Raw genomic sequence first — 27,686 nt, forward strand, 5'->3', positions numbered from 1 at the left:
GGGGAAACAGCCAGGACTATACACTAAGTCCAAAAGAAACAGTTTGATTCTTCGAATATAAACAGTACCTAGAGCTAAGCTAACACCGCGCAGCTCAGCGGAGATTCATCAAGAGGCTAGCTTTAAGGATTAAATTTATAATCATGTGTAATTAGTATATCAATTATATGTAAATGGTGTTTTAAAGAGAGCTGGAGAAAACGATTATTCGGTTAGGCAGTTTAAATATTCCCTGACACACTATTCATTGCTTCTTTATTCATAAACAAGACAAAGGTTAATTTCAGACCAGCCCATGCAATCTCAACTGTAACAAACTTCAAATTGAGGCCATACAAATTAATGAAGTGTTTCTACTGAAGCCACCCAAAAAAAGATAAAGAAAAGGGAGGCATGGGGGGAGAGAAAGAGCTAAGTGCACAGAGAAAGCTCTCCACAGGAAGGAGTACCTCTACGCTGTATGCCGATGTCTGGGGAACTCCCCAAAAGGGTAGACAGGTGCTGGACTTCCCAGTCCAGGTCCCTGCTGGCACGGCCTTTCTGGTCTCGGACTTTCCCTATGGAATGGAATGGCCTTTGTTTCCTCCTGAGATCAGGAGCTCATTTAGTCTAGAGGCCAGCCCTTAAGCCCTGGGATACAGAAAATGGGAGCCAGAGGGTAGGAAGAGGGAGGAGAACAGGAAGGTGGGTGAGGCAGCAGGAGACAGGAAGGGGGAATTCACACACACACACACACACACACACACACGCTTACTCAGATTAGAGCAAATTAAAACTATGAATTATTTGGCCAGGCACTGTGGCTCACGCCTGTAATCCCAGCACTTTGGGAAGCTGGGGCAGTTGAATCACCTGAGGTCAGGAGTTCCAGACTAGCCTGGTCAACATGGCGAAACCCCATCTCTTCTAAAAATACAAAAATTAGCTGGGCATGGTGGTGCCTACCTATAATTCCAGCTACTTGGGAGGCTGAGTCAAGAGAATCACTTGAACCTGGGAGGCAGAGGTTGCACTGAGCCCGCCCAGACCATGCCATTGCACTCTAGCAAAACTACATCTCAAAAAAAAAAAAAAAAATTATTTCACATAGAAAAAAATAAGCCCAGTGTTTCAAGGAGGGTTCCAACCATGGCAGGTCTAATGCCTACCTGCTAAAGAAGTCATCATTTGTAACCACAGAATGAGAAATAAGATAAAAGAAGACTACTGAAGCTTCCTCAACGAGCAGTCCATACCTGTCCTTTCCCCTTGACTCCTCCCACTCGGACAGCTTGAAGAGTATCGCCTGGTGGCTGTACATGTCTGTGTTCCCAACCATGCGACAATCTTGAGGAATAGCCAGTCTCGAGGGAGAGTCAACATCTTACCTTTCAATTCTTCATAGCACAGAATCCGATCCTCAACAAAAACCCCTTGAATTACATTGAAAGTGTCCAGAAGCAAAATTTCCCTCATTGCAAATTTTACAAAAGCTCTAAGTCAGATCTCGCTGGCCAAACGTGACATAGCCACAGCACTAGACTGAACTTATGCAGGAACGCTGTGGCCCTTAAAAATAATTTGGACTGGAGGAGGAAGGAATGGGGAGTTATCGTTTAACAGGCACAGAATTTCTGTTTGGGTGATGAAAAAGATCTGGAGCTAAGACTGTAGTGATGGTGGCACAGTACTGTGAATGAACTTAATACCACTCATGCGTATCCTCAAAAATGGTTAAAATGGTCAATTTTATATGTATTTTGCCATAATGATTTTTTTTTTTTTTTTTTGGAGACAGAGTCTTGCTCCATCACCCAGGCTGGAGTTCAGTGGTGCAATCTCAGCTCACTGCAACCTCTACCTCCCCAATTCAAGTGATTCTCATGCCTCAGCCTCCTGAGTAGCTGGGATTACAGTAGCTGGGATTATCCCAGTCATTTTTTTGTAATTTTAGTACAGACAGAGTTTTGCCATGGTGGGCAGGCTGGTCTTGAACTCCTGGCCTCAAGTGATTTGGCTGCCTCAGCCTCCCAAAGTGCTGGTATTATAGTCATGAGCCATTATACCTAGTCAAAAAGATAATTTTTTTTTTTTTTGAGGCAGAGTCTAGTTCTGTCACCAGGCTGGAGTGCAGTGGGCAAATCTCGGCTCACTGCAACCTTCACCTCCCGGGTTCAAGTGATTCTTCTGCCTCCGCCTCCCAAGTAGCTGGAATTACAGCCGCCTGCCACTATGCCCAGCTAATTTTTGTATTTTTAGTAGAGACAGGGTTTCACCATGTTGGTCAGGCTGATCTCAAACTCCTGACCTCATGATCCACCCACCTGGGCCTCCCAAAGTGCTGGATTACAGGTGTGAGCCACCACACAGGCAATCATTTTTTTTTTTCAAAAGTAATTTGGTACCTGCAAACTTTAATTGAAACTTTAAACTTGAAGCACGAACTGAGAGAGAAGAGGAACTCGAGCCGTTAAGTGTCATTCCCTCATTCGTGGGATGTGGGCTGAACACTTGGAAACCAAGTTTAATAATCTATTTTATTTAATAATCCACGTCACTGCTCTCTGACACCAAGTACAGATCATTTGCAGCTAAGATGCCCAACTCCCATTCCTGAAAGGGTTCCAGTGTGACAGAGCGAGCTTCCACCCTTTTCAAGAGCCTTTCCCAGTCTCTCCGGACACAGACGGGTTTACAGCTCATGTTAGCAAAGCTTTATGCAACCGCAGTCTAAAATTGTTTGAAAGGAAAGAGAGAAAAGACTAACATGAACCAAGTTATGCCACAGGGGGAAAACAAAAGGTGTGATAAAACCAAATGAAGTTGAACTTTCTACCTAAAAAAAATTAAAAAAAAATCAGCACTCCAAGTCAGCTTCTTTCTAAGGACATAAAAACCTCACTACCAGTTCCTTAAACAAGTGTAACCTAAATTAGCATGTGTGCTGGCAAAATTAATTCAGGGTCCATACTATATTACATAACCCCCAGAGAAACTGCAAGAAAGCCAGATCATTCCAGAATTTCCCCTCAACGTCCCACTGCTTTGAATGGCTGGCTTTGATTGGTAGAAGGAGAAGCTTCCAAGTTTTGACATTTGTGAATAACGTCGGGTTTGAACAACAGCCAGGATGTGTTTCTCCTTATTGTGGAGAACTGAGTTCATCGGGGTGGGAGAGAGGAGTGCTATGTTGGAATGGTAAAACTGACCCTGGCTCACCTGCCTCCCATTATGTGTCGAATTTCTTTGATCAGGTGATCCAAGACGACGTTCTGGCTAAGCCATCCAAAGAGCAGCATTTTTTCCCTCATTCATTTAGGGCTGCTCCATCAAACTTACCTAATGTCCATGCAAAGTAATACTTGGGCTTTGAGGCTTGCATGACAACATATAAGTAGCAGAGTCGAGCCGGAAAGCTTGCTTTATGGAGAAACCAGTCATCAACAAGGCAGGTGACAGGGAAGGTCTTCGTGAGCGTCAGAAACAAAAGGAGAGACACCAAGGTGATACACAACTTGTGTATCACAGCTCCCTGGAATGGAGAAATGGGGGAAAATCAGCGTCACCATTCAGCAGCTCAGGTATGAGGAAAACAGCTTTGGCAAAGGCACGTTAAGGACCACGCCGCTCCAACAGCTGGCTGGCATTGTTTCCTAGGAGGGCAGCGGGCAGCCTTTCTCATGACACACATCTGACAATGGAGATTAGGTGCTATATTTAGATACAGAGCATGCCTCTGACACTTGAGGGTTAGACTGGAAGAAAACTCCCACCAGCATATTCAATTAACAAAATGTAAGTACTTTCATTATCCACAACACAACAGAAATAAAAAACACAGCGGCAAGTTTCCATTAAAAAAAAAACAAAAAGAAAAACCTTTGCACATTTACGTTCCATTCCTATGACCAGCAGAGCCCAGGAAACGCTTGAGTCACTAGCAGGAAAGACAGAGGCTCCGATACGAAGGAATCTGTGCATGTGATTGAATACCTGGGCCAGGACATGCGCAGGTAATGGAGAGCTTCAGAAGGCCTCCCAGGATGGTTTAGATGTAGTCTATGTACTCTGGGGTTAACTGTGTGCTAGCTTTTTAAATTCCTCTGGACAGTTAATTGTGTGCTGGCTTTTTAAATTCCTCTGGACATTTTACCCAGTTTCCCTGACATTTCAGGGAATGTCCTTCAACATTCAACTGAACTGTAGTCTCCCACTTTATTTAAAAACAAAAAAACAAACAAAAGACTTCTATCGGTAATACGGGCATAGCAATAGCACCTCCCTCAGAGGGCACCTTGGGGTGTAAGTGAATGAGTATTTACAAGGCCCTGTGAACAGTGGCTGGATTCCAGTTAAGTGCTTAGCATGCTCAGCCACAATTACAGCTCTACCACTGACAGGCACCAGCTCATGGACCCCAGGCCCTTTCCCAGCTGTACGTCTTGATCCAAACACTACTTCACCACCTCACCTTATCTGTGCACAAAAATGCAAGAGTTTCCTTGCAGAAAGACTCTCTGATGACATTATTGTATAAATAAAAGCACGTGAAGCGTGAAAACACTAAGGTGATAGATACACTCTAGAAATGTGGTGACTTCGGTGTCTCGCAGCCATGGTGACTTCACCCCTAGATCCTTTCAGTAAAGCAGATGAACTTGACATATTTGACCAACCATAAAGTGCTGAGAACCAAACTATGTCAAATATACTCCAAAAACTGAGGCAGGAGAATCGCTTGAACCCAGGAGGCAGAGGTTGCAGTGAGCCAAGACGCGCCACTGCACTCCAGCCTGGGCGACAGAGTAAGACTCCTTCTCAAAAAAACAAAAAAACAACAACAAAAAAAAATTTAAAAAAAATCAAAACTTAAAAAAAAAAACTCTAAAAACTCCTACCTAATTAATAAATCACTTGTTTTCAAACACCTAACTCATACTTTTTCCCAAGACTTCAGCACTTTCAAAATATTTAACTCAAATTATCCTCATGTCCTTCCTTTTCCGATTTTCACCACTCCTTTCATTAATTACAAATGTCCCTTAAATACAGGATATTTGAGCTGAATAAATTTAGCGTGTTTGTAATGAGTTATCCTAATATTGACTAATTTGGGATTGATAAAATTCAGGTTTGAGGCTGGGCATGGTGGCTCACGCCTGTAATCCCAGCACTTTGGGAGGTCCAGGCATGTGGATCACGAGGTCAAGAGTTCAAGACCAGCCTGGCCAAGATGGTAAAACCTCATCTCTACTAAAAATACAAAAATTGGCCAGACATGGTGGCAGGCGCCTGTAGTCTCAGCTACTTGGGAGGCTGAGGCAGGAGAACTGCTTGAACCCGGGAGGCAGAAGTTAACAATGAATTGAGATCTTGCCACTGCACTCCAGCCTGGGCAACAGAGCGAGACTCCACCTCAACAAATAAAAATAAAAATTAAATTTAAAAATAAAATTTAGAATATTATTTCAAAAATCATCTTAAATTCTCTCAAGGACAGTAGAAGCAAGCTTTGGGCATGCCAATGTAAAACCGGTTTCCCTCGCAATAAGTAGGCTGTACAAGAACAGCACATTCATTCCAGTTCTGTGGTCCCCCCAACCCCCACCTTTTATGACATATCATCTTTTGGCTACACTTGAATTTCAACTCATAAAAGCAAAACATCCATCGTATTCAAAAGTGTTAACTCCACAGTGCTGGGCACATTGTAGGCACTAAATATTGACTGATGAACTGACTGCTTTCATTTTCATAGCCAATGAGCTATGAGCTCAGTAAAACAAACACCCATTGCTCCAACACAGAACTGCGGCAAATAAGGAACTATACCTGTATTTTAAATAAATGAGAACAAAAAGTTATTGGCCAAGCTTTCTGGTAAACTGTTTGGCTTTTTAATTAGAACCATTATTAGACAGAGACAACCCTAGCAGCAAAACCGTATTCTCTAGACACTAAATAAAAACTTACTGTGGGAGAAGGGTCTGGCAAGCTGTGGAAACCTTTTTGCTTCCAGTTCACTTCCAGCAACTTCATGTGTATATGCTTCCCCTCAATGAAGGCTACGTAGTCCTTGAAATTGTTACAAGGACCAGCTATGACACTCATGAAATTGAGAAGGTAACTCAAGTATTCCAAAAAAGAGGGTTTCACTCTGTGAAAATACATAAATTGAAAAGGCTTCAGTCTTTGCTTTTTCTTCAGAATCTGTAAAGAACCAAACACAAATGTTATCTCTGTAGATTGTGATACATGACATGACCTTTTCTTGTTTTGTTTCTGTAAAGTCAGCGTGGGAGAAATCTTGGAAAAGAAAGGTTGAGGAAGCAGGTGGCTCACTGCAGGGGCAGGGCTCCATGCCGCCCTCTGCTGGCCACACACGGCTGTAGCCACTCAGTGCAAGTGCAGCTCAGGCTGGGAAATGTCCTTTTCTCATCAACCTTCCCTGTCTTCAGGACGAAAGGAAGGCGATAAACATAAAGCAGGGTGGAACCTGACCTAATGTTAGCTGATCAAGATGCTTCCAAATGGGAGAAGTCCCTCCCGATTGCCAACATAAATACGAAACAAATGACGGGTGGAACCAGTTTCCGCTGGAAGAGGCCACACAGAAGAATCCCAATAGCAGCCTGTTGTCTGCTTTGGCAATCAGACCTGAGTTCCTGAGCAACAATCCAGGGTAGTGGCAGAAAAAAGTCTGTAGAGAACAGTTCCGTGTAGTGCTTTGGAAGCCTGCTCTAGCAAAATAGAATCAAGGCTCCCTGAAATGCCACTGCTAACCAGTCACTGGAATTATCCCCTAGAGCTGGGTTAGGGTTAGGGTTAGGGTTAGAGTAAGGCTCAGACTGGTACTGGTCTGTGCCCTGTTAGGAACTGGGCCACACAGCAGGTGAGCGGCCAGTGTGTGAGCAAACGAAGCTTCATCTGTATTTACAGCCACTCCCCATCACTCACATTACCACCTGAGCTCCACCTCGTGGCAAGTCAGCAGTGGCCCTGAATTCCCACAGGAGCGCAAACCCTACTGTGAACTGCACACGAGAGGGATCTAGGTTGTGCAATCCTCACGAGAATCCTGAAGATCTGTCACTGCCTCCCAACACCCCCAGATGGGCCCATCTAGTCGCAGGAAAACAAGCTCAGAGCTCCCACCCTTTCTACATTATAGTGAGTTGTGTAATTATTTTATTCCATATTGCAATGTAATAATAATATAAAGTGCACAATAAATGTAAGGCACTCCTGAAACCATCCCCACCACCACCCACAATCCTCAATCAGTGGAAAATTTGTCTTCCACTAAACTGGTCCCAAACAGGTTGGGGACTGCTGCCCTGCTTCATTTGCACCTCTGTTGGGCTTAGCAAAGAGCTGATGCATTAGAATCTTTCAATAGCGCTCCACTGCTTTCAAGTCCTAATTCCTTAATGCAGGACTGAAGAACTCCATCTCCTCTACCACGTGGGACCATCCTCACTTATGCCGGCTGTCCCTGATTCTGTCCGGCAGGAACACCACCACCCACCACGGCTGCACCGATGTGCTACTCCACATGCTTTACTCTCAGATCAAAGTTATTCCCCTCCCACTTCCTCTCCTCCACTCCCGCTTCCTGCTGAACATCAACACTGGCAAAGCCACCTTTAGCCCTTGTCCTGAATTTAACTCAGCTATACTCACTCTCCTGCCCTACTTCCTATCTCTTTTCACAATGGCATTTAATCATACTGACATTGACCATTCACTATTCTTTAGGACCCCCAAGACACATGCCCAGTAAAAATACTTCCGGAGTAAACGTAACAACCCTAGGGAAGGAGAACATGGCAGAGGTACAGTTCTATTCACTCTGTGACCTAACAATTCTACTTCTGAGAATCTATCCTACATTCCTACCCTAACACGTTTTAAAATGACCTAGTACAAGGTTATTCATCACTTAATTATTTGTAAAAGCTGAAGACTGGTAAGCAATGCAAATGCTCATCAATAGCAGATTCATAAAATACATATTATATCCACATAACAGAATTAATGTGCAGATATTGTTTAAATGAGGAAACTTTCTAGATGCTGATATGCAAAGGGCTTATTAATACATTGTTAAACTTCACTTACTTGATAGCAAGTTGATGTTGTTCAGCAGAAAGGTCTTCAGCTCTTCGACCTAATCCTATGAAAAAGAAAATAATTTAGAAATCAAGTGTTTGAAGTGAATTAGATAACAAATTCTAAAAGGGTCTCATCAAAGTCATTTGAACCAGGTAATCTGTTTGCTTCATAAATCATAAAGAGTTCCTCTTTTTCATTTTTTAAAAATGCCCTGGACCAAAAGAGCTACCAATAAGTACATGTGTGAGAAGCAAAGCCCCTGTTGGTTCACATGGAGAGGGAAGGATTCAAAGGTTCCTCCTACTTAATCTGCACAATATGACGCGGACCCCAGGGAACCCTCCCCATCTGCTACAGCTGGGAGTTCCCTGCCACTTTGTATATCTTTTCCCTGATACATCAGAGAGATCATCTTGTCTTTCACAGGCTAGCACAGCTTAACCACTTTCCTGGCTGTACTTGGTGCAGACACCTGGCAGAAGCCGAGAGCCTGGTTGTGGGACATAATGGAAAAAGAAACAGGAGACGTTCTTCTTTTAAAAAAAAATGGGGGGAAATGTAAATGTAATCTAGTGTGTGGGAAAATTACAAAGGAATTATCAGAGTTTCTTCTTTTTATCATTCATCTGTAGCAGAAAAACTCCCAACCAAATCACATCTGTGCTTTCTGTGAAATTTACACATTAACTAAGATTCCAAGAAACTGAAGTAATATCTTAAAAACAATATGTCAACTCTAAAAGTATATATTCAGCTGAGGCTGAGTACAGTCACCAACCATGAAGGCAATTCAAAACCATGCCTAAGAGGAGGCAGAGTATTTCTGGAATTTACTTGTTCCTCCCACACACCAGAAAAAAAAAGAAAAAGGCAAGTAAACATTTTGCTGCATTTAAGGCATGTTCCAGAAAATATGGTAAACTGAGAATGCTTTAAAAAGTAAATTTAGGCAACAAGGCTGCTTACAAAGAAAAAAGAAGCCGAGTTTTTAAAAACTTATTTTTATAAGATCTCATCAAATAGTAATCTCTGGCAATCCTAGAAATTAAACGGATTTTAGCTATTTGGTTGGTAATGTCCATAACTACTATGAAGGGGACTTTCCAGTTACAAACAGAGTGACCAACTCACCCTGGTCTACACAGGACTCTGATTCTGGCACTGAAAGTCACATCTCGTGAAACCTCTCAGTACTGGGCAAACCAGGTCAGTTGGTACCCTAGAAAGACTCCAACCTTGGTATAAAACTACCCGGTTCTCTATAGAATGACTAAATCACCAAGTATGAACTAGGGATACACTGGGTCAAATGAAATTAAATCAGTTCACAATCTTTGAGGGAAAACAAGAAAACTAGCTGTCAGAGATAAATTTCAACCTGTCAACATATAAAGAAATGTCAACAGTCAAAAAGTGCTTGTTGGAACAGTAAAAATCCTCAGAATATACTTTTACTAATTGCACCTGGCATCTCTAAAGCCCATATTGAAATCCTCCGCCCAGCTGAAATAATCTTCCTCCCTTCCTTGGAACCCAGTTTGAACAATGTAAATCACATTTTCTGGCCATTTTTAGTTAGTGCCTGAGTGAAGAAAATGTTCAGTTTTATACAAACAGAAGATTCTTCCCTTTCCTAGCTTTTTATAGGGAATTATCATTAGTTTTCCAAGCCAAAAAAAAAAAAAAAAGCCAACCTAGGATTTAAAAACGATTAGCCAGCCAATACTATTTAATCTTTCATTACCTTGTGAGCTTCTCAGAGATCAAACCAAAGCAAATAGGATGGTGTTTCTTTTTAAAAGAATTTAAAACAAAGGGCATAGAGTGTCACAAATTAACTTAAATTTAAAAGGTTGCAAAGATAAACAAAAAACACAGAGTTCTTAGGACAAGTATGTCAGCAAATTTAGACTGCTGATTCCACAGGAAAATGGTGAATAATGGCTGGGAAAAGTGAAAGGCTATGATTGACGAGGCTCGGAAATTTTGAAAAAGATAAAGCAAGATCCCAGCATCTGTCTAAACTTTGGACTGTGCACACAGTATAAACACAAGAGCTGTGCATGTCAGGCTCATTCTGAGAACCAAAAGGAGGGCTGCTCTTCTCACCATCATGAACTTGGAAAGCCAAGGTTGTGATCTTCTGGGTGACAATCATCAGAGGCCTGGAAGGAAGACAGAAAATAATCAAGATTGGCAAGAAGGCTGTTGATGTGGTCTGGCTGTGCCCCCACCCAAATCTCATCTTGAATTGTAGTTCCCATAATCCCCACATGTCGTGAGAAGGACCCAGTGGGAGGTCACTGAATCACAGAGGCCGCCACCTCGATGCTGTTCTCGTGACAGTGAGTTCTCACAAGATCTGATGGTTTTATAAAGGGCTCCCCCTCCCACTTCACTCCACACCTCTCCTTCCTGCTGCTATGTGAAGAAAGCATGTTTGCTTCCCCTTCCACCATGACTGTAAGTTTCCTGAGTCCTCTCCCGCCATGAGATGCTGTGAGTCAATTAAACCTCCTTCCTTAATAAATTACCCAGTCTTGGTATATCTTTATGAGCAGCAGTGAAAACAGACTAATATAGCCACTGGAAAGAAATTTTTATTCTGTTTCTCTGGATGATGTTTTTTTCATCTTGAAGTTTATTAAATAAAATACAAAAATAAGTAATTCTAAAGAAACCACTTTTATTTACCTTTGAAATCACTTTACATGGGTAGATATAACAACACTGAATAAGAAGCTCCCATCAGACACTTTTTTTTTGAGACGGAGTTTCACTCTTGTTACCCAGGCTGGAGTGCAATGGCGCGATCTCGGCTCACTGCAACCTCTGCCTCCCGGGTTCAGGCAATCCTCCTGCCTCAGCCTCCTGAGTAGCTGGGATTACAGGCACGCACCACCATGCCCAGCTAATGTTTTGTATTTTTAGTAGAGATGGGGTTTCACCATGTTGACCAGGATGGTCTCGATCTCTTGACCTCATGATCCACCCGCCTCGGCCTCCCAAAGTGCTGGGATTACAGGCACGAGCCGCCGTGCCCGGCCCCCATTAGACACTCTTATGCTGTTACTTGGTGTGGCCTCTGGACCAGCACCACCTGCATGTGCAGCAGCTGGTTAGAAATGCAGACTCCATTCCAGACCTAGAAAATGACAATCTGTGTTTTTTTCACTCTGTTGCCCGGGTTGAAGTGCAGTGGCACAAACATGGCCCACTGTAGCCCCAACCTCCTGGGCTCAAGCGATCCTCCCACCTCAGCCTCTCAAGTAGTTGGGACTACAGGTGTGGAGCACCACACCCAGCTCATTTTTGTCTTTTTTGTAGAGACTGGGTCTTACTGTGTTGCCCAGGCTGGTCTCGAACACCAGCTCAAGTGATCCTCCCACACGAGCCTGCCAAAGTGCTGGGATTACAGGCATGAGCAACCACGACCACCTGAGAACCTGCATTTTAACAAGCTTGTCAGGAAATTCACTCCTTAAAATGTGAGAAGAGCTGGTTTGGGAGATACCTAATCCAGTGCCCTGATTCCAGCTGGATAGACAGATATATGGGCCCCTCCATCTAAAAATGCTCTACTATGCTTTGTCCTATAAAAGGCGATTCTTCCATGCAGATGAAATAGAAGATACATTTGTAAAATGCAGCTACCTGTAAATAAACCATTTTTTAACCAGTAATAATGTGAACTTTAATTTGGAAAAAGCCATCAAATAAAAATTTGCCTGAAAAGTGGCACCTGTGTCAACAAGACTGCCAAGATATCTGAATGAGGGGAAGAAGAGTCTTTTTAACAAATGGTATCGGGACAATGAGATGTACACATGAAAGGACACAACCTCAATCTAAGAGCTCAAACAAGAGAACCCTTAGAAGAAAACACAGGCATAAATCTTTGTGACCTCATGTTAGGCACTGGTTTTCAAATGTACAAGCAATAAAAGAAAAAATAAATTAAATGAATATCATTAGAATTTAAAGGACGCAAACCACCCAAGAAAGTGAGGAAGATGTTTCACAGAATGCAAAAAAATATTTGCAGACCATGTATCTGATATGGGACTTTACTAGACTATATACGGATTCTTACAGCTCAATAATACAAACCACGTTTAGGCCACATCTGATGTCAACAGCACTCATCCACTGCTCTGTGAATCTGCTTTCTTGTCTCATTCCTCTCATCCTAATTCCCATTTTCCATCTCTTGAAAATAAAGAGGATACATTTTAAACTATAAATATATGCAAATAAGATAAACTATTTTAAAGAAAGTGCCAACAAATACCCACTATTTACCAAATTTCGATCTTAATCTTACCACTATTACCCACATTTATATCTTATTTGCAATACCTTTATATCTTAAAGCCCAATGGCCAGTGTCCGTTGTTTGAAACAAGATTGCTAATGCTGAACCTGAGACTGAGAGAGGGGAAGAGAGCTTGGCTGTGGAAGAAAAGTGGGAAAGGCATCTGCTCTCCCAGATCTGGTGAAGCGAGTGTAGCAAGATTTACTCACAGATGACACCCAGTTACACCATGCTCTTTCATATGGAAAACAAAATTGCTCTTGCAGAAGCATGACGTTTCAGTCCTAGTCATCAGGGTGACATTAAAAGGTTCTTCTAAGACCAGATTGTGGACTCACCCTCCTAACAAGACCTGTGACCCATAACACCTAACAGATGACCAGGGCTAGTTTTCTCGAAAGAGATTCACCCTAAGCATCACATTCAAGGTAGTCTGCAAACACAGCTTTCAAAGTACAAGAACTTTCTTTCCAGGGCCCTCACACTGAGACCATGCCTCCATCGGGCTGCTCCCAGACAAGGAGTGAGTACAGCAGGGAGACTCAGCAGGCCTCCCTACAAACTGTGATCCTCATCTGTCAGAGAATTTTAGCCCACTCAAGGACTCTATACTGAATCTGCTGAAAGTCTCTTAGATGGCACTTGAATCTAAGACCTCTCTTCCTTCCTGCCCTTTTTCCTTCTTAGGTGTCAAACCCGCATTTCGATCTGTTTAGCTACTTCCCGCTCCAATTTCCCTAACACGCATTTCACCAAACAAATCTCTTACATGCCTTTTTCCACCTCAGCATCTGCTTTTCAGAGAACTCAGACGAATGCAATACATAATACTGAAGAGCTAGAGCAAAGCCAATAAATACTAATTATTCCATATAAAATCTGTACCACTGGGTCTATGTAAAAGCCATAAAGTCATCCCTCAGAAAAGATGTACTTTTTTAGAAAAAAAAAAAAATTAGAAGCTATGGATCAAATTGTTGTCACACATCATCTAGACCATACTTTCAACAATATATGCTTCTGTTTTAAATATCTAAAGAAGTTAATTTAAATATTTAAATTCAACCATTTAAATAAAACGGAACAACTCACATGACAGTGAGTTTATAAAACACGACGAACTAGTAACTTGTAAAAGTGCTGATCTAAAGGCAACTCAAAGGCAAAGGAGTTCAGAATCTTCCTACATACTTTTGTACAGTGCAAGGAACAGCACCATACTGTCTTTCTCAAAGCAAGTTCTCTCTGAACACTTTTTAATTTGAGGATTTATCTGAACGTATGGAGAGGTCGGATATGAAAATTTACTTTGCCCAAGTTACTAAGACTCCAGAATCAAATCCTTAGAGTTACTGACTTAAGATTAAACTTAAGTATCATCCACGTCATACTTTAATCAAATCATAAAACAATCCAGAACGCATTTATTGGTTTACATTGGAATTCATATTCTTTTTTTTTCTGCAAAAAATACAAAACTCAGTACATAGGAGAGCATACGATCAGCACAGGAAGGACGAAAAAGGGAGGAGATCTAGACACAGCTCCTTGATGCAGCTCAACAATTTCCTTAGGATTATGATGCTGCTGAACTTGAGCTTCACTCAGATTTTTGCCTCTCCAACCTTGGATTTAAACACACTTGTCAATTGTAGGATCCAAGGAAACCATCTGACTAAACTGGAGTTACATAGAATCCTGCATGAATGAAGTAAGGCTATTTTCCTTTTGTCCTATAGTTTTTTTTCATGACTAAAAACAGCCAAAGACCTGAGGTTGGGAGTTCAAGACGAACCTCACCAACACGGAAAAACCCCATCACTACTAAAAAATACAAAATTAGCCAGGCGTGGTGGTGCATGCCTGTAATCCCAGCTACTCAGGAGGCTGAGGCAGGAGAACTGCTTCAACCTGGGAGGTGGAGGTTGCGGGGAACTGAGATCACGCCATTGCTCTCCAGCCTGGGCAACAAGAGCGAAACTCTGTCTCATAAGAAAAAAGCCAAAGCAAATTTTAAGTTTCTTCTTGAAACTAAGATCATTAGCTGAGACTAGACAAGGAAATAGAATAGGTAAAATTAAGTAAGAGAAAAGTAGCTGAAGATATGCTCGAAGTAAAAAGAAAGATAAAACAAAGCCAGCACTCCCATCACTGCCTTCTGACACAGACTCTAGGCAACTCACCAGATGTGGTACCCATTCATCCATTCCCAACATCAACTCCTAATCAAAAATAACCTGTCTTTAAAACAACAAACAAAATCTTAGATGTGAGCAATATTTCAATAAAATCCTGTCTATTTTACCTTAATCTTTGGATCTAAAGTGGTAAAGTTCCAATGTCCCAGTAAAGCCAGGATGGGACGATGACGTAACACGGCCGTCGGTTATTGGTGTTGGAAGAGGCAACCAACCACACATCTCACTGGCCAGCATGAAGATGAACTGACGTTCAAGCCTCTTATTCTCCCAATGGGTAATTTTAGAACCAAAAGGCTCTACTTCATATCTTTATTACTTCCTTTGCTTATAATAAAAAATCTACTTGTGGTACTTGGATAGTAGGGAAGCAGGAAGTCAGGAAAGCAGGAAGTTTGGCAGGGTAAGAGAATACAGGTTCAACAAACTTCCAGCTCAACAGCAACCTAGACCAATATTGCTATATTGCACAACTTTGGTGGGTGCCAAGATACAATGTAACTTGTACAACCTACAGCCCAGACTTGGGAGCAACAGACAGAGAAAGCTCAAGCACTATCTCCTCACCCGCCTGTTGCCTCTGCCTCTCCTGCACCCTCTCCATACTCCTTGAATTACTGCAGATGAGGAGGATGGCATTACAACTTCAGTGGATGCTCCCAGATTCCTATCAGTTATGCCAGCACGCAGGGAGAAAGTAAGTGCCTCCAGAAGTGGCAGCAACAGCAGTACATAGTCCTACCAGGCTTCCTAGGAATGCAACTAACGGCAGAGATCATGAGCCTCTTGACTCATTTCAGAGTTCATTGCTATCTATTCAGAACCATCGAGGAGGGGTCAATGACAGTAAAAAGGCTTTTACTCTTTTCATTTCTTCAAAAAGTTAACTTCTATATTTTGGCACTCAACAACAGAATCGCCAATTCTCTATCTGAACAAGAACCCATAGAATATACTTGGTATAACTTACGTCTGCAGAATTACATTCCAAGTGACTGTGCTGGTTATTGAAAAGCTGGCAGCAGCATGAAAGAGAAACATGAAATAAATCTTGACATTTCTTTGCAAATATCTTCTTTTTTCCCTATTACAGAACCCAATGATTTAAACATACTGGGCTGGTCAGATGGAGTGACCAGAATGTCATAAATCAACAGAGGAAAACACTGTCCATGGAACAGCAGGACAAATGATCACCATCACTAGCAAGAGGTACAGGCAAGTAGTATTTCTACTACACCCCACTAAGGCAACAGGGGACACGAATGGCAATTCTTCCGATTCTGTTAGCTTCGGTGCACCACCATCTTTTAACATACATGCAAACATATTTAAATAAAATTCCTGGATTTTCCCTATTATGGTAATATAAAAAAGTAAAATGAATATTAAAATCACCAATACTATTTTGCATTTTCAGTATTTCCTTTCACTCTTGTTCTATACATGTCCACATTAAAAAGAAAAATGCAATATTGGGACATGTCTTTGTCTTGCAGTTTTCATAGTCCTTGAAAACATCATTTTCAGTGGAGACATATTACCACCATAATTTAATCATTCCTCTTTCAGACCATTTAGGATGAGTCTGTTTTATCATTATTGACAACAGCTGAACATCCTTAGGAATAAATTTGATTTCCTTATGGTAATTTAACTCCTCCGAATTTATCCTATCATGGGATGTGAACTTAAAAACAAAAACAAAAACAAAAAAACCTCCTGCTTGAAACTGATGGCGAAACTGCCTTCCAGAAGAGTTATGCCAATTTAAACTCCCACTAGCAGTACATAAAGAGTTCTCATTTCACAGTTTGCAACAACACGTGGGCAAATCCACCCGCCATCGCGATGGGAGGGCAATTATGTGCCTGAATCTGACCAACCACCGCAAAAGGAAATCAGAATTCTTGCTGGGGCCCTCCAAAGAAAACTCGATTTGCACCCTTCTGTGAGCAAAAGGAAGAATCAGTTTGCTATCACGAACCTAAAAGGAACCAAGTACCAGCTGTATTACAAGCAATCCTTGAGCTTCCCCCAGGAGAACAGGAAATAGTCTAGTGCTTTTAACAGCCCACATTCACAGAGAAAACATCAAGGACATTTGCCACCGCATGTATTAGCAGCACCAATCAAAGTGTATCTTGTTTCCTTCACCATTAATTGCAGTCCAGATGAAAACTTGATTACTCTTAGAATGATAAATACAATTTCAAGGCCCAGAAAAATCTAAAGTACAAGTTTATGTGTTCTCCAAAATTAAACACACACACTAACAAAACTTAGTATTTGACAAAAACACTAACCTCATCCGATCCTATTCAATTCCTATCTGCGCTCTTATTCTGGAGGTGTGATAAAGTATGCTAAACATTCAGGTTTGCAGGCATGCTCAAAAGAGAATGGCTATACATCAGGGCTGCTTTAAAACAGCAGGTTCAACTTTAAAATACTGTTTTATCTCTTGACAAAATCCTAAACAAGATATTTGAACTGCAATATAGGGTTGAATCAATTCCATTCTCAAGAATTTGTGGTTTGCTTGCATGCCTGTAATGAGGATAAACACTGGTTAGTAAAGAACCTCTCTCTAATTGACAACTTGCAATTTAAAACATTTTGTCAATTCCAGGTTGGTATGTACGCTTCCATGGATGTTGACTGACATTACCCAGGAAGAGGGATCTATGATAGTGTGGCAGTGTGCCTTTATGGTAGTAGGGAAAAATAATGCTTCTTAATAATGATAAAAAGAAGAAAAGACAACATACCCTTTGAGAACTAGATAGTAGGGCCACTCAGCAGTGAGAGAACTGAAGCTCATGCAATTTTCAGGCAGCAGATTTTTTTTCTGTATTCTTTCCCTAACAACAGTGTCCTTTCTAGTTCAAACATTCTGTAGTTTCGTGGGTAACATCACAGATTTCTTAATACGAGGAGATCCAAAAAAATGCCAGAGAATAAACACCCCTTGAGGACGTTTATCAAGACTATGCGGCTGAAAGTGAGGTTGACAGGAACTGATTTCCACGCTCCCCTGCTGTCAAACCCCCAAATCCACGACGTTCAGAAGCACGCGTCTGTTTTCCACAAATGCCCTTTATTTTTTTCCCTTTGGTGACTTTTCAGAACTCTGATTACACTGAAAACGATGTAGAAATGATTCAAGGGTTTATGGTTTCAATAAAATAAATGGAGATGTGACAGGAACAGCCAGAGGTGCAGACAGCAGAGGCCTCCTTATCCCAGAGGATCAGGATCGGGGACAGTTGTTAATTCATCAAAAGGTGGGGAATCATAAAACAGTGCTCATGAGCTTCCTGGGGCTGCTGTGAGAAATCACAAGCTGGGTGGCTTACAACAACAGAAATGTTCTCTCTCACAGTTCTTGAGGTTAAAAGCCCAAAATCAAGATGTCTGCAGGACTGATTCCTCCCAGAGACAGCGGTAGCACCAGCCCTTGAGAGCCAGGCAAGAGACCTCCTGCTACACAAGGTCGGAATGCACGGCTCTGGGGCGCCGGCGGTGGGGAGAGGGAGGGGAAGGCAACCAGGGAAGCTTTTTAAGGCAAGTGATCTTTGAGCTGAGTTTCAGAAAATGAAGTAAGAGATTTCCAGTTGAAAAAGACAGGAGATGGCTTTCTGATAAGGAGAATGGGCAAGGCACAAGCAGGGAGGTGGGAACTCACCCACCGTGTGTGCAGACCACAGACTTTTCTGCACTGGCCAATAAGAGCTGACGGCAGGAGATGAAGGCCTGGCGGGTCCAGAGCATCGTCAGCTTTGGATTTTAGAACCTCATTCTCATCTTTTCTAATTTGTTTTTTTGTTTGTTTGATATGGGGTCTTGCTCTGTCACCCAGGCCAGAGTACAGTGGCACAATCATAGCTCACTGTAGCCTCAATCTCTTGGGCTCAAGAGATTCTCCCACCTCTACTTCCTGAATAGTTGGGACTACAGGCATGCACCACCACACCCAGTTCATTTTTTAAATATATGTTTAGCAGAGATGGGGTCTCATCATGTTGCCCAGGCTGGTCTCAAACTCCTGAGCTCAAAGCAGTCTCCTCCTCCTCTTGCCAACTCAGCATCTCATAGTGCTGAGGTTACAGGTGTGAGTCACTGTGCCTGGCCTGCAGCCTCATTCTGATGAGTGTGGAGAGCAGACTGCAGACGGGGCAGGGCAGGAGGAAGGACAGCCAGTCAGGAAGGCATTACAGGCTTGGGGGGTCCAGGGTGGCAGCAGTGGGCATGAAGGGCAGTGTGCAGATTCTAGCGACAGTCAGGCTGGCGCACCGAGAGGACCTGGTGGCACAGGATGCAGGTGGTAAAGGAAAGAAAGGCTCTGGTACCTCCATGGGCACCCGCCCTGCATTTCAGTGCTCCTCCAAAGCCTTCCCGTCTGCCTGGAATATCCTTCATCCTGCCTACAATGCACAGTGTCTCTCGAACCTGGCATCGTACCTAACATATTAGGCACTCAAACATTGTTGCAGAAATGAATGAAGAGATGCTTCCTGCCTTAAAAAGAGAAGATACACATGAACGATGGTAATAATGTCGTTTTGGCCAGTCAACGACTTTTGTTTAATATGCCAACCAATATGGCTGAAGGGACTGTTTAACAATAAGTGTGAGTTTCCTGGAAACATTGAAAAAAAGAATAGTCACTACTAGAGTATTTAATGCATTCATTTCCTGACCACCTATTCAGTGTCAAGAACTCTTCTGGGGTGAAACCAAAAAGTAGTTTTTGTTGACTGAATGCGATGGAGAGTTGCGATCCCCATTTAGAGATTCCTTTTAATGCTATACCTGCCTGGTTATTTTGTTATCATTGCCGTTCCCATGTTTTTCATTACTAGCAATGCATGTTGGGTTTTTGGGGGGAGATTTTCTGAGACAGGGTCTCGCTCTACCGCCCAGGCTGGAGTGCCGTGGCAGGATCTCAGCTCATTGCAACCTCCACATCCCGGATTAAAGTGATTCGCATGCCTCCGCCTCCCAAGCAGCTGAGATTACAGGTGTCTGCCATGACTCCCAGCTAATTTTTGTGTTTTTAGTAGAGACGGGGTTTCACCATGTTGGTCAGGCTGGTCTCGAACACCTGACTTCAAGTGATCCACCCACCTCAGCTTCCCAAAGTGCTGGAATTACAGAAGCCACTACACCTGGCCTGCATATTGTTAAAAAACAAAGTTTGTGAATTTGTAGAAAGTGAGCTCCACAATGTGGGGGAGAGGACACACCATGGGAAGAAACACAGGTAAAATCCCAGAGGCCTGAGAGTAAGAAGAACTTACGCATGAAACACCAGTCTCAGACCAAACCACAGTCATCAAGATTTAAATGCAACAATCCCTGTGTCCCAAAACAACACTCTTTGCCTTCCTGAGCCCTTTCAAGGGGGGAACAGTTGAGCTGCACAACTTGCAAAGTTCACAGGAACGAGCCTTGAGTGGTCACTCCCTCGTTTCACTGCCTGGTCACCAACAACTCACTGAAGGAGGTACAGTCCCACCTGAGGGGGGAGCTCAGGTTCTCCCTGACCTCAGGCTGCCTGCAGAGAACACAACCAAACTGCTGGGAAGTGATGTGGATAACAGAGCACGCATCACCAGGAACAGCTCTGCTGTAGTGTTCATTCCTCAAGATTCACAACAAGTTGTTCCTGAACTAACCTCAGCAGGGCATAGAATTTTCAGTGCTCCATCCACAGTCTTTACCATGTATCCAACGGAAAAGGGTGGCTCACCAGATTAAGGCCATGGTGATAGACAAAATGTTTACAAATTATCCTTCCAGTTGCTGGAGGTCAAGTAGGCCTGGGGGCCAAGGCCAGGGCAGCCAGGGACACTCAAAGGGGTCACAGCAGCAGGTGTTTATCAGCTAGTATGAAAGAATGTCCATATTAATAACTAGTGACAGATGAAAACACTTAACACAGGAATAGAAAACCAAATACTGCATGTTCTCACTTCTAAGTGGGAGCTAAACGATGACAGCACCTGGATACATGGAAAGAATAAAAGACGCTGGGGCCTTTCAGAGGTGGAGGACTGCAGGAGGGAGAGGATCAGGAAAAACAACCAGTGGGTGCTAGGCTTAATACCTGGGTGACAATATAATCTGTACAACAAACCTGCACATGTACCCCTGAATTTAGAGAGAGAGAGAGAGAGAGAGAAATGAAAACCAACCCTGAGTTAAGAACCTCAGAATAGGGGTTGGCAAAATTTTTCTGTAAAGAGCCAAATAGTAAATATTTTAGGCTTTGCAGGCCACGTGGTTTTTCCAACTATTCAACTCTGCCACTGCAGTGCAGAAGGAGTCATAGACAACACATGTGTAAGTGCCTGGTTGTGTCCAATACAACTGCACAAAGACAGGCAGCAGGACAGACACGGCTGGCAGGCTGCAGCCTATGATCCCTGTCCTACGGCACAGCAGAGCTAACAGTCCTACCATCAACCAAGTCTCCAGCCTCAATCTCATTAGCAGTGTCTTAACAACTGATTTAACCAAGCACCAATGATTCTTTTGTGCATGCTTGATGTTTACAGACCCCAAGAGACCAAGTCAAAGTCAGCAGTCAAACCCCTCTCCCTAAAGTAAGATACTCACCCAGAAAAATCCGTAGTGAGAATTCCATAGTGGAAGATATATATTCGGCTGATATGACATATTGTAAGATATCCCATTGCTACAAAAAAGGAGTATCTGGAAGAAAAACCATAGATGATCAGATTATAATGCATAACAATAATAAATACAGTTAATGTTCCCCTCCTCCTCTCTTTCACCCGCCACATGCAATCGGTCACAATGTCCTATCTGGTCCAGCGACATCTCCGTGCACCTTTCCACGCTCTAATCTAGCTAAGCCCTTCATCTCTTCTTGCCTGGACCAACACAGTGGCTCCCAGCCTTAGCTGCATAATGGAACGGAGCTTTGCAAACCACAGATCCCTGGGATGGGCTCCCAGCTATTCCTGTTTCATTGGTACCGGCCACACGTGGCACACGTAATGGCAGCATGCGGCCATGGCTGGGAATCACACTACCTGTAAGGCCTCACACTCAAGTCTCCTCTCCACAGCCCTCATGTTTACGTGATTATTTGTGTAAAGTACAAGTCATCGCCCTATTATTCTCTTGGCTTCTTTTCTCCTGTTTTCTTCCCACTTCTCTGGTTAATTCCTCTAAGGCTCCTTCCTCGGCTTCCCTTCCTCCACCTACCCATTCAGTGTTAGCATTTTCAAGCTCAGCTTGGGACCCTGTCCATCTACGACTCAGGCCTCAAATACCTGTTACTCATGAGCACCCCCTGGCTTCCTTTGGAGATGTGTTCCTGACTGCCTTATAGTGTATATTAGCAATACACACACAAGCCACACAAACACACATGTCCACATGTAAGTACTTGTCAATTACAAACATTTATCAATGTGTGATTATAAATACAGGTGATAAGCTTTGCAATGAATGTTTATGTCTCCCCAAATTCCTGTGTTTAAATCCTAACCCCCAACAGTAGGAGGTGGGACCCTTGGGAGGTGACTAGGTTATGACGGTGGAACCTTCATAAATGCAATTAGCTCCCCTACAAAAGAGCCCCCAGAGAGTGCTCACTCTTTGTGCTATGTGAGGATACAAGGAGACAGCAGTCTGCAACACAGAAGAGAGTCCTCACCAGAACATGCTGGAACCCTGATCTCAGATTTCCAGCCTCCAGAACTGGGAAATACTAATACATTTCTGTTGTTTATAAGCCACCCATTCTAAAGAACTTTGTTATAACAGTCCCGACTAAGACAAACTTATTAACAATCTCCCTGACCAAACTGTAAGCTCCATGAAGGCAAAGATGGTCAACTGTGCTTTGTTCACCATATCCAACTACTGTGTGTCAAATGAATTAACAACTCTGTGACTGCTACTCTTCTTATAAGTCTCCAGTGGACCCCACTATCTAGTGAAACTGCAACCCCTGAACAGGGCATGCAAGGTGCTTCCCACACCATGCTCTTCCTCATCTTTCTGGACTCATCTCCAGCCATGCTCCATGCCTACCTTACTCTCAAATCACACTGCACTGCTCGTGTTCCACAATTAAACCCTGTCTTTTCAGGCAAGACGTCTTTCTGTGTGCTCCTTCTTCGGCCTGCAATTCCCTTCTCCATCCAATAGTCTATCTGGAACCTGCCTAATTTTTGGATAAGGCTCAGCTCCAAAGTCACCTCTTCAATGTTACGTGGCGTGGTCTTACTCCACGTACCCCACCACCCCTCCTGTTTCTCCCCCAACACAATTCATTGCTCCAATGTCTGTATATCTCTAGCACTACACGCCAACACACATAATTACAATAGAATTATTTACGTATGTGTGTTTCCCCAACTCAATGTGACCTTGAACGTCCCCACCCTTGACCTGACACATGAGAGGGGTTCAGTTACTGTTAGCTGAAATGAACTGAAATGAATACATTACACATTTTAAATGGTTCAGGAACCCATCAGACAGACATAAATTCGGAAGGTGTAACTTTTAAATAGGTGCCATGAAACAGGGAAGATGTATATTCTGATATTAAATTATATTGAAAGCACATATTCACATTAAAATAACTGACGAAGACTAGATCAGCCTAAGGAACACTAAAGCAGGGATAATAAAAATTCATTTGGTAGTAATGGATCGCCAGACTTAAGTAGTGTGAAGGGGTTCTGTCAACGCTAAAGCACTATGTAACTTTTAAGAGCTCTTCATCATTATCTGCAAACAAAGTGGTGACTATGCAGAAAAGATTTTTTTTCTCTACCGTGGGTTCATCCTAAACCACTTCCAAACCAGGAAGATGGTCAACAAGGCAAATGACTAAGAGAAAATAAACAACCCCCTTAGGAGCAGAGGCGCAAGTGGAATGACGTTAGGCCTCCTCACCTCCAGCCAGTTTATGATGCTCAAGGCAGAAACTCAAAGCAGACTCAGCAGAAAGATTCTTCCAGGACCAATTCCAATGCGGCCACGCCTGCTGCTTCCCCTTTGTCCTCAACAGGAGCTACACCCGTACCTTACCCCGGCCCACAGGACAAAGAAAGCAAAGGCAACTCAACTGTTGTAGTAAGACCCCACCCGCCAAGGATGGTGCCAGGTGCCGAGTCCCAGTACAACAGGGCAATGCATTCGTGCCCTGGCCAAACCTAAAACGTCTAAGGAATCAAGAAGTGGTAGGGAGGACATGTCTTCTGGAGACAGACCGATAGGGTGCAGCTGTGTCCCCACCCAATCTCATTTTAAATTGTAGCTCCCAAATTCCCGGGTGTTGTGGGAGGTTCCCAGTGGGAGGTAACTGAATCCTGGGGTCTTTCCCATGCTGTTCTCGCGATAGTGACTAAGTCCCAGGAGATCTGTTGGTATTATAAAGAGGATTTCCCCGACACAAGTTCTCTCTTGCCTGCTGCCATGTAAGACGTATCTTTCATCTTCCACCATGATTGTGAGGCTTCCCCAGCCACATACAACTGTGAGGCCACTAAACTTCTTTTTCTTTATAAATTACCCAGTCTCAGGTATGTGTCTATCAGCAGTGTGAAAACAGACTAATGCACAGACAAGTATGAGTTCAAATCCCAGCAGTGGCCGAAGCAATCCCTGGTGGGAGAAGTTGACAAAGCAGTTATTCTAGGAAGGAGAGCTGGGGTAGAGATGGGCACCTAAGACACGGTGGTCACATGGGTGTGTTCACTTTGTGGAAGTTCATCTAACTATTTACTTACTGACCTCTCTCAGCTTTTATTGTCTTATCTCAGAAAAAAAAAAAAAACTATATTCTACAGTGTTGTCTTAGAGTTAATATATTTGAAATAATAAAATATTAAATAACAAATTAAATGATATATTATATAATAGTTTACATGTGGGAAATGAAATAAAGTATATTAAAAAGAGCTTGGCCTAAGACTTGGCACAGCACATGGATTCCAGCATTGATAACGGCATCACCAAGTTCTCATGCTAGGCGCTCTGCCCTAGGAGACACAAGCCGTGTTCTGCTCCAGTTGGTTCATGTAGCCCAAACTGATGCCCGTGACCTCTACCCAACACAGCGGCTTGGGAAGGAAACACAGGTGGTATCCCCAAAACTCTCTAGACAAATGCTGTATAGCAGTCCAGAGATGGGTTAGTTTCAGCCGGGCGCGGTGGCTCATGCTTGTCATCACAGCACCTTGGGAAGCTGAGGCAGGCAAACCACCTGAGGTCAGGAGTTCGAGACCAGCCTGGCCAACATGGTGAAACCCTGTCTCTACTGAAATTATAGAAATTAGCTGGGTGTGGTGCTGGGTGCCTGTAATCCCAGCTACTTGGGAGGCTGAGGCAGGAGAATCGCTTTAACTGGGGAGGAAGAGGTTGCAGTGAGCCAAGACCATGCCACTGCACTTCACTCTGGGCAACAGAGTAAGACTTGGAAGGAAGGAAGGAAGGAAGGAAGGAAGGAAGGAAGGAAGGAAGGAAGGAAGGAAAGAAGGGAGGGAGGGAGGGAGGGAGGGAGGGAGGGAGGGAAGGGGTTGGTTTCATAAGACAGCAAATAGTAATCTTTCCCTCCTCCTCACAGCCATGCAATGGAACTCTTATCATTGACAGTGAAGTAAAGAGGGGAGCAATTGACACAGGATCATGACGTCATGGTACTGAACAGAACTTGTGTTCAAACTGCTACAACCCCAGCCTTTTGCAGGTGGGAAATCTGACCCACGGAGAAGCTGCACGACCTATCCAAACTCACACTGCTAGGAGGACCTCAATTTCCTGACTCCAGTCCAGAGCTCTTTCCACAAACAGGAAACAACGCTGAGATTTTTTAAAAATTCACATTGAGTTCATCCAAGGGGAATTGTGAAACAATCTTGACTTCTACAATATTGGTAACCAGAAGGGCAAACCAAGAGAAGCATCTTTTGCTGGCATCTCTCCTTCTTGGTCTGATGGCAGAGCCCCTGCCACCACAATAATACTGTGGTGGCACAGTCATACCCTGTCTGTAAACCACGTGTCTCTGCCAAGGCCAGAGTATTCCATTCCTGGACACCGGAACGGAACACCATGAACCTGAACACAGTGAACCTCCGCCCGAAATGAAACAGGCATGTGTATAACGTTCCTGACACTCTGAAAAATGGACCACACCCCGTCAGCATCACACAAGTGTGGAAAGAACAGACAAATTACCATCTGTAAGGAAGTCGAAAATGTGCTGTACAGTGGCGCCAAAATTATTATTCATCATTTACTACTTAATTGCTTCCAAAATCAAGTTCTGGAAAAGCCAAGCATTTTCATCCACTAGTTAAAAAATAAAAGCTTTTATAATCATTTTGTCATCATATGAAACATTTTGAAAACCCGTTCTTTCCAAATTAGAAAAATAAATTTCCCATTTCCTTTCTGGAAGAGAAGTGACACTATCCCCTTCAAGCAGGGCAATGAGAAGAGAGACGGTTAGAATTCAAATTTTCAGAGCTCCTTTGGATACTATGTTCAATGACTATAAAATGTAAAAGCATGAAAAAATATTCTCCCTGGGAAACCAAAAATTTGCTGTAACTACCTACAAGATCATACAGTGAAAAGTTAAATTTCAACATTTTTAAGAAGGAAAAGTATTGTACTAACAGTGATTAATCAAAGAGCCTTCTGAAGCTGAAATAACATGCCTGCTTTTCAGAGAGGTCATCAGCATCCATAAAAGGACAAATATCTTGGGGCCAGATGCGGTGGCTCATGCCTGTAACCCCAGCACTTTGGGAGTCCAAGACAGGTGGATCACGAGGTCAGGAGGTCAAGACCATCCTGGCTGACACTGTGAAACTCCATCTCTATTAAAATCGTAAAAAAATTAGCCAGGCATAGTGGCATGCGCCTGTAGTCCCAGCTACTCAGGAGGCTGAGGCAGGAGAATCCCTTGAACCCAGGAGGTGGAGGTTGTAGTGAGCCAAGATTGTGCCATTGCATTCCAGCCTGGGTGACAGAGCAAGACTGACTTAGGGGAGAAAAAAAAAAAAAAGGCAGAGAAGGGAGCAAATATCTTTTAAAAGTAATTCAGTCATTCATTCCGTAAATATTTACTGAGCTCTGACTTGTGCCAGGTATTGTTTCTGGCTTGGAAGATATAATAGTAAACAAGAGACAGAAAAATCTTTGTTTTCATAGAACTTACACTGCAGTGTTCCCGAAAGGCAGCGTGAATCCCCAGTTTTCAGAAAGACCACGTGAAACAGAGACCATGCAAAACAGACACCCAGGCATCTCACCTGATTATTCAAGCATGCTGCCTCCAAGGTAGGCTTAAACTACTTCTGTACTTTGAAATCAAAACATCATAGTAAAAATATTTCTTAACAGTTTTATTGTACATATAGAAAGTATACAATTTAATAAGATTTGAGGTATATGGATAGCCAGCAAACTATCACCAGATTCAAGAGAATGGAGCTATCCCTTACTCCCGAGAAGTTCCCTCACGCCTCTGTGTTAATCCTTCCACAGCTCCCGGCGCCATCCCAGTTAACTTGCGAGCTTTTGTCACTACAGATTACTTTGCATTCTCTAAAGTAGAATTTGTGCGGTTTCCTTCACCGAGCATGTTTGTTTAGAGACTCATCCACATCACTGTGTATCCCGATCTTGCATTGTTTTTATTGTGTTGAACATCTGAGTGGCTTCCAGTTTCGGGCTGTCACAAATAGAGCAGCCAAGCTCTGACACAGTCTCTTTCACCTGAGGCCCAATTTGCATCGATCTTTTTCATAAAGCCTTCTCTGAAGACGCCAGCCTTTGGGGCTCCCCATCCCTCCTGATATTCTAAATAAACTGATATACTACTTGCAGAAAATGGGGAAGGTACATCTTTATTCTGGAAATATATTTCAAAGACCACAAAAAAACCTCACCTTGTATTGTTCATGCCCCTTATCTTACCTGTGAATATTGGATGCACTTGCAGTGGCCATGATGGCATAGCACAGTAACACGAGCACAAAAAGATGCAGAGAGTACCTTTAAGACATAACAGGTTG

General features: G+C 43.0%; 1 protein-coding gene across 6 annotated transcripts in view; it reads right to left on the bottom strand.

Annotated features, from left to right (window-relative positions):
• MBOAT1 (membrane bound glycerophospholipid O-acyltransferase 1) overlaps positions 1–27,686 on the bottom strand; it is a 109,159-nt gene that overhangs the window by 32,072 nt on the left and 49,401 nt on the right. For all 6 annotated transcript variants that reach the window (XR_012517458.1, XR_012517457.1, XR_012517456.1 and 3 more), the window contains 6 exons: positions 27,589–27,666; positions 21,232–21,327; positions 10,204–10,259; positions 8,101–8,155; positions 5,953–6,136; positions 3,319–3,511 (listed from right to left, as the gene is read on the bottom strand). Coding sequence is in view for 1 of the 6 variants with exons in the window: in XM_074398503.1 (XP_074254604.1) it covers positions 3,319–3,511; positions 5,953–6,136; positions 8,101–8,155; positions 10,204–10,259; positions 21,232–21,327; positions 27,589–27,666 (662 nt within the window). In the remaining 5 variants the exon portion in view is untranslated. The remainder of the gene's footprint in view (positions 1–3,318; positions 3,512–5,952; positions 6,137–8,100; positions 8,156–10,203; positions 10,260–21,231; positions 21,328–27,588; positions 27,667–27,686) is intronic.

This window comes from Saimiri boliviensis, chromosome 4 (assembly GCF_048565385.1).
Source record: "Saimiri boliviensis isolate mSaiBol1 chromosome 4, mSaiBol1.pri, whole genome shotgun sequence".
Taxonomy (NCBI): domain Eukaryota; kingdom Metazoa; phylum Chordata; class Mammalia; order Primates; family Cebidae; genus Saimiri; species Saimiri boliviensis.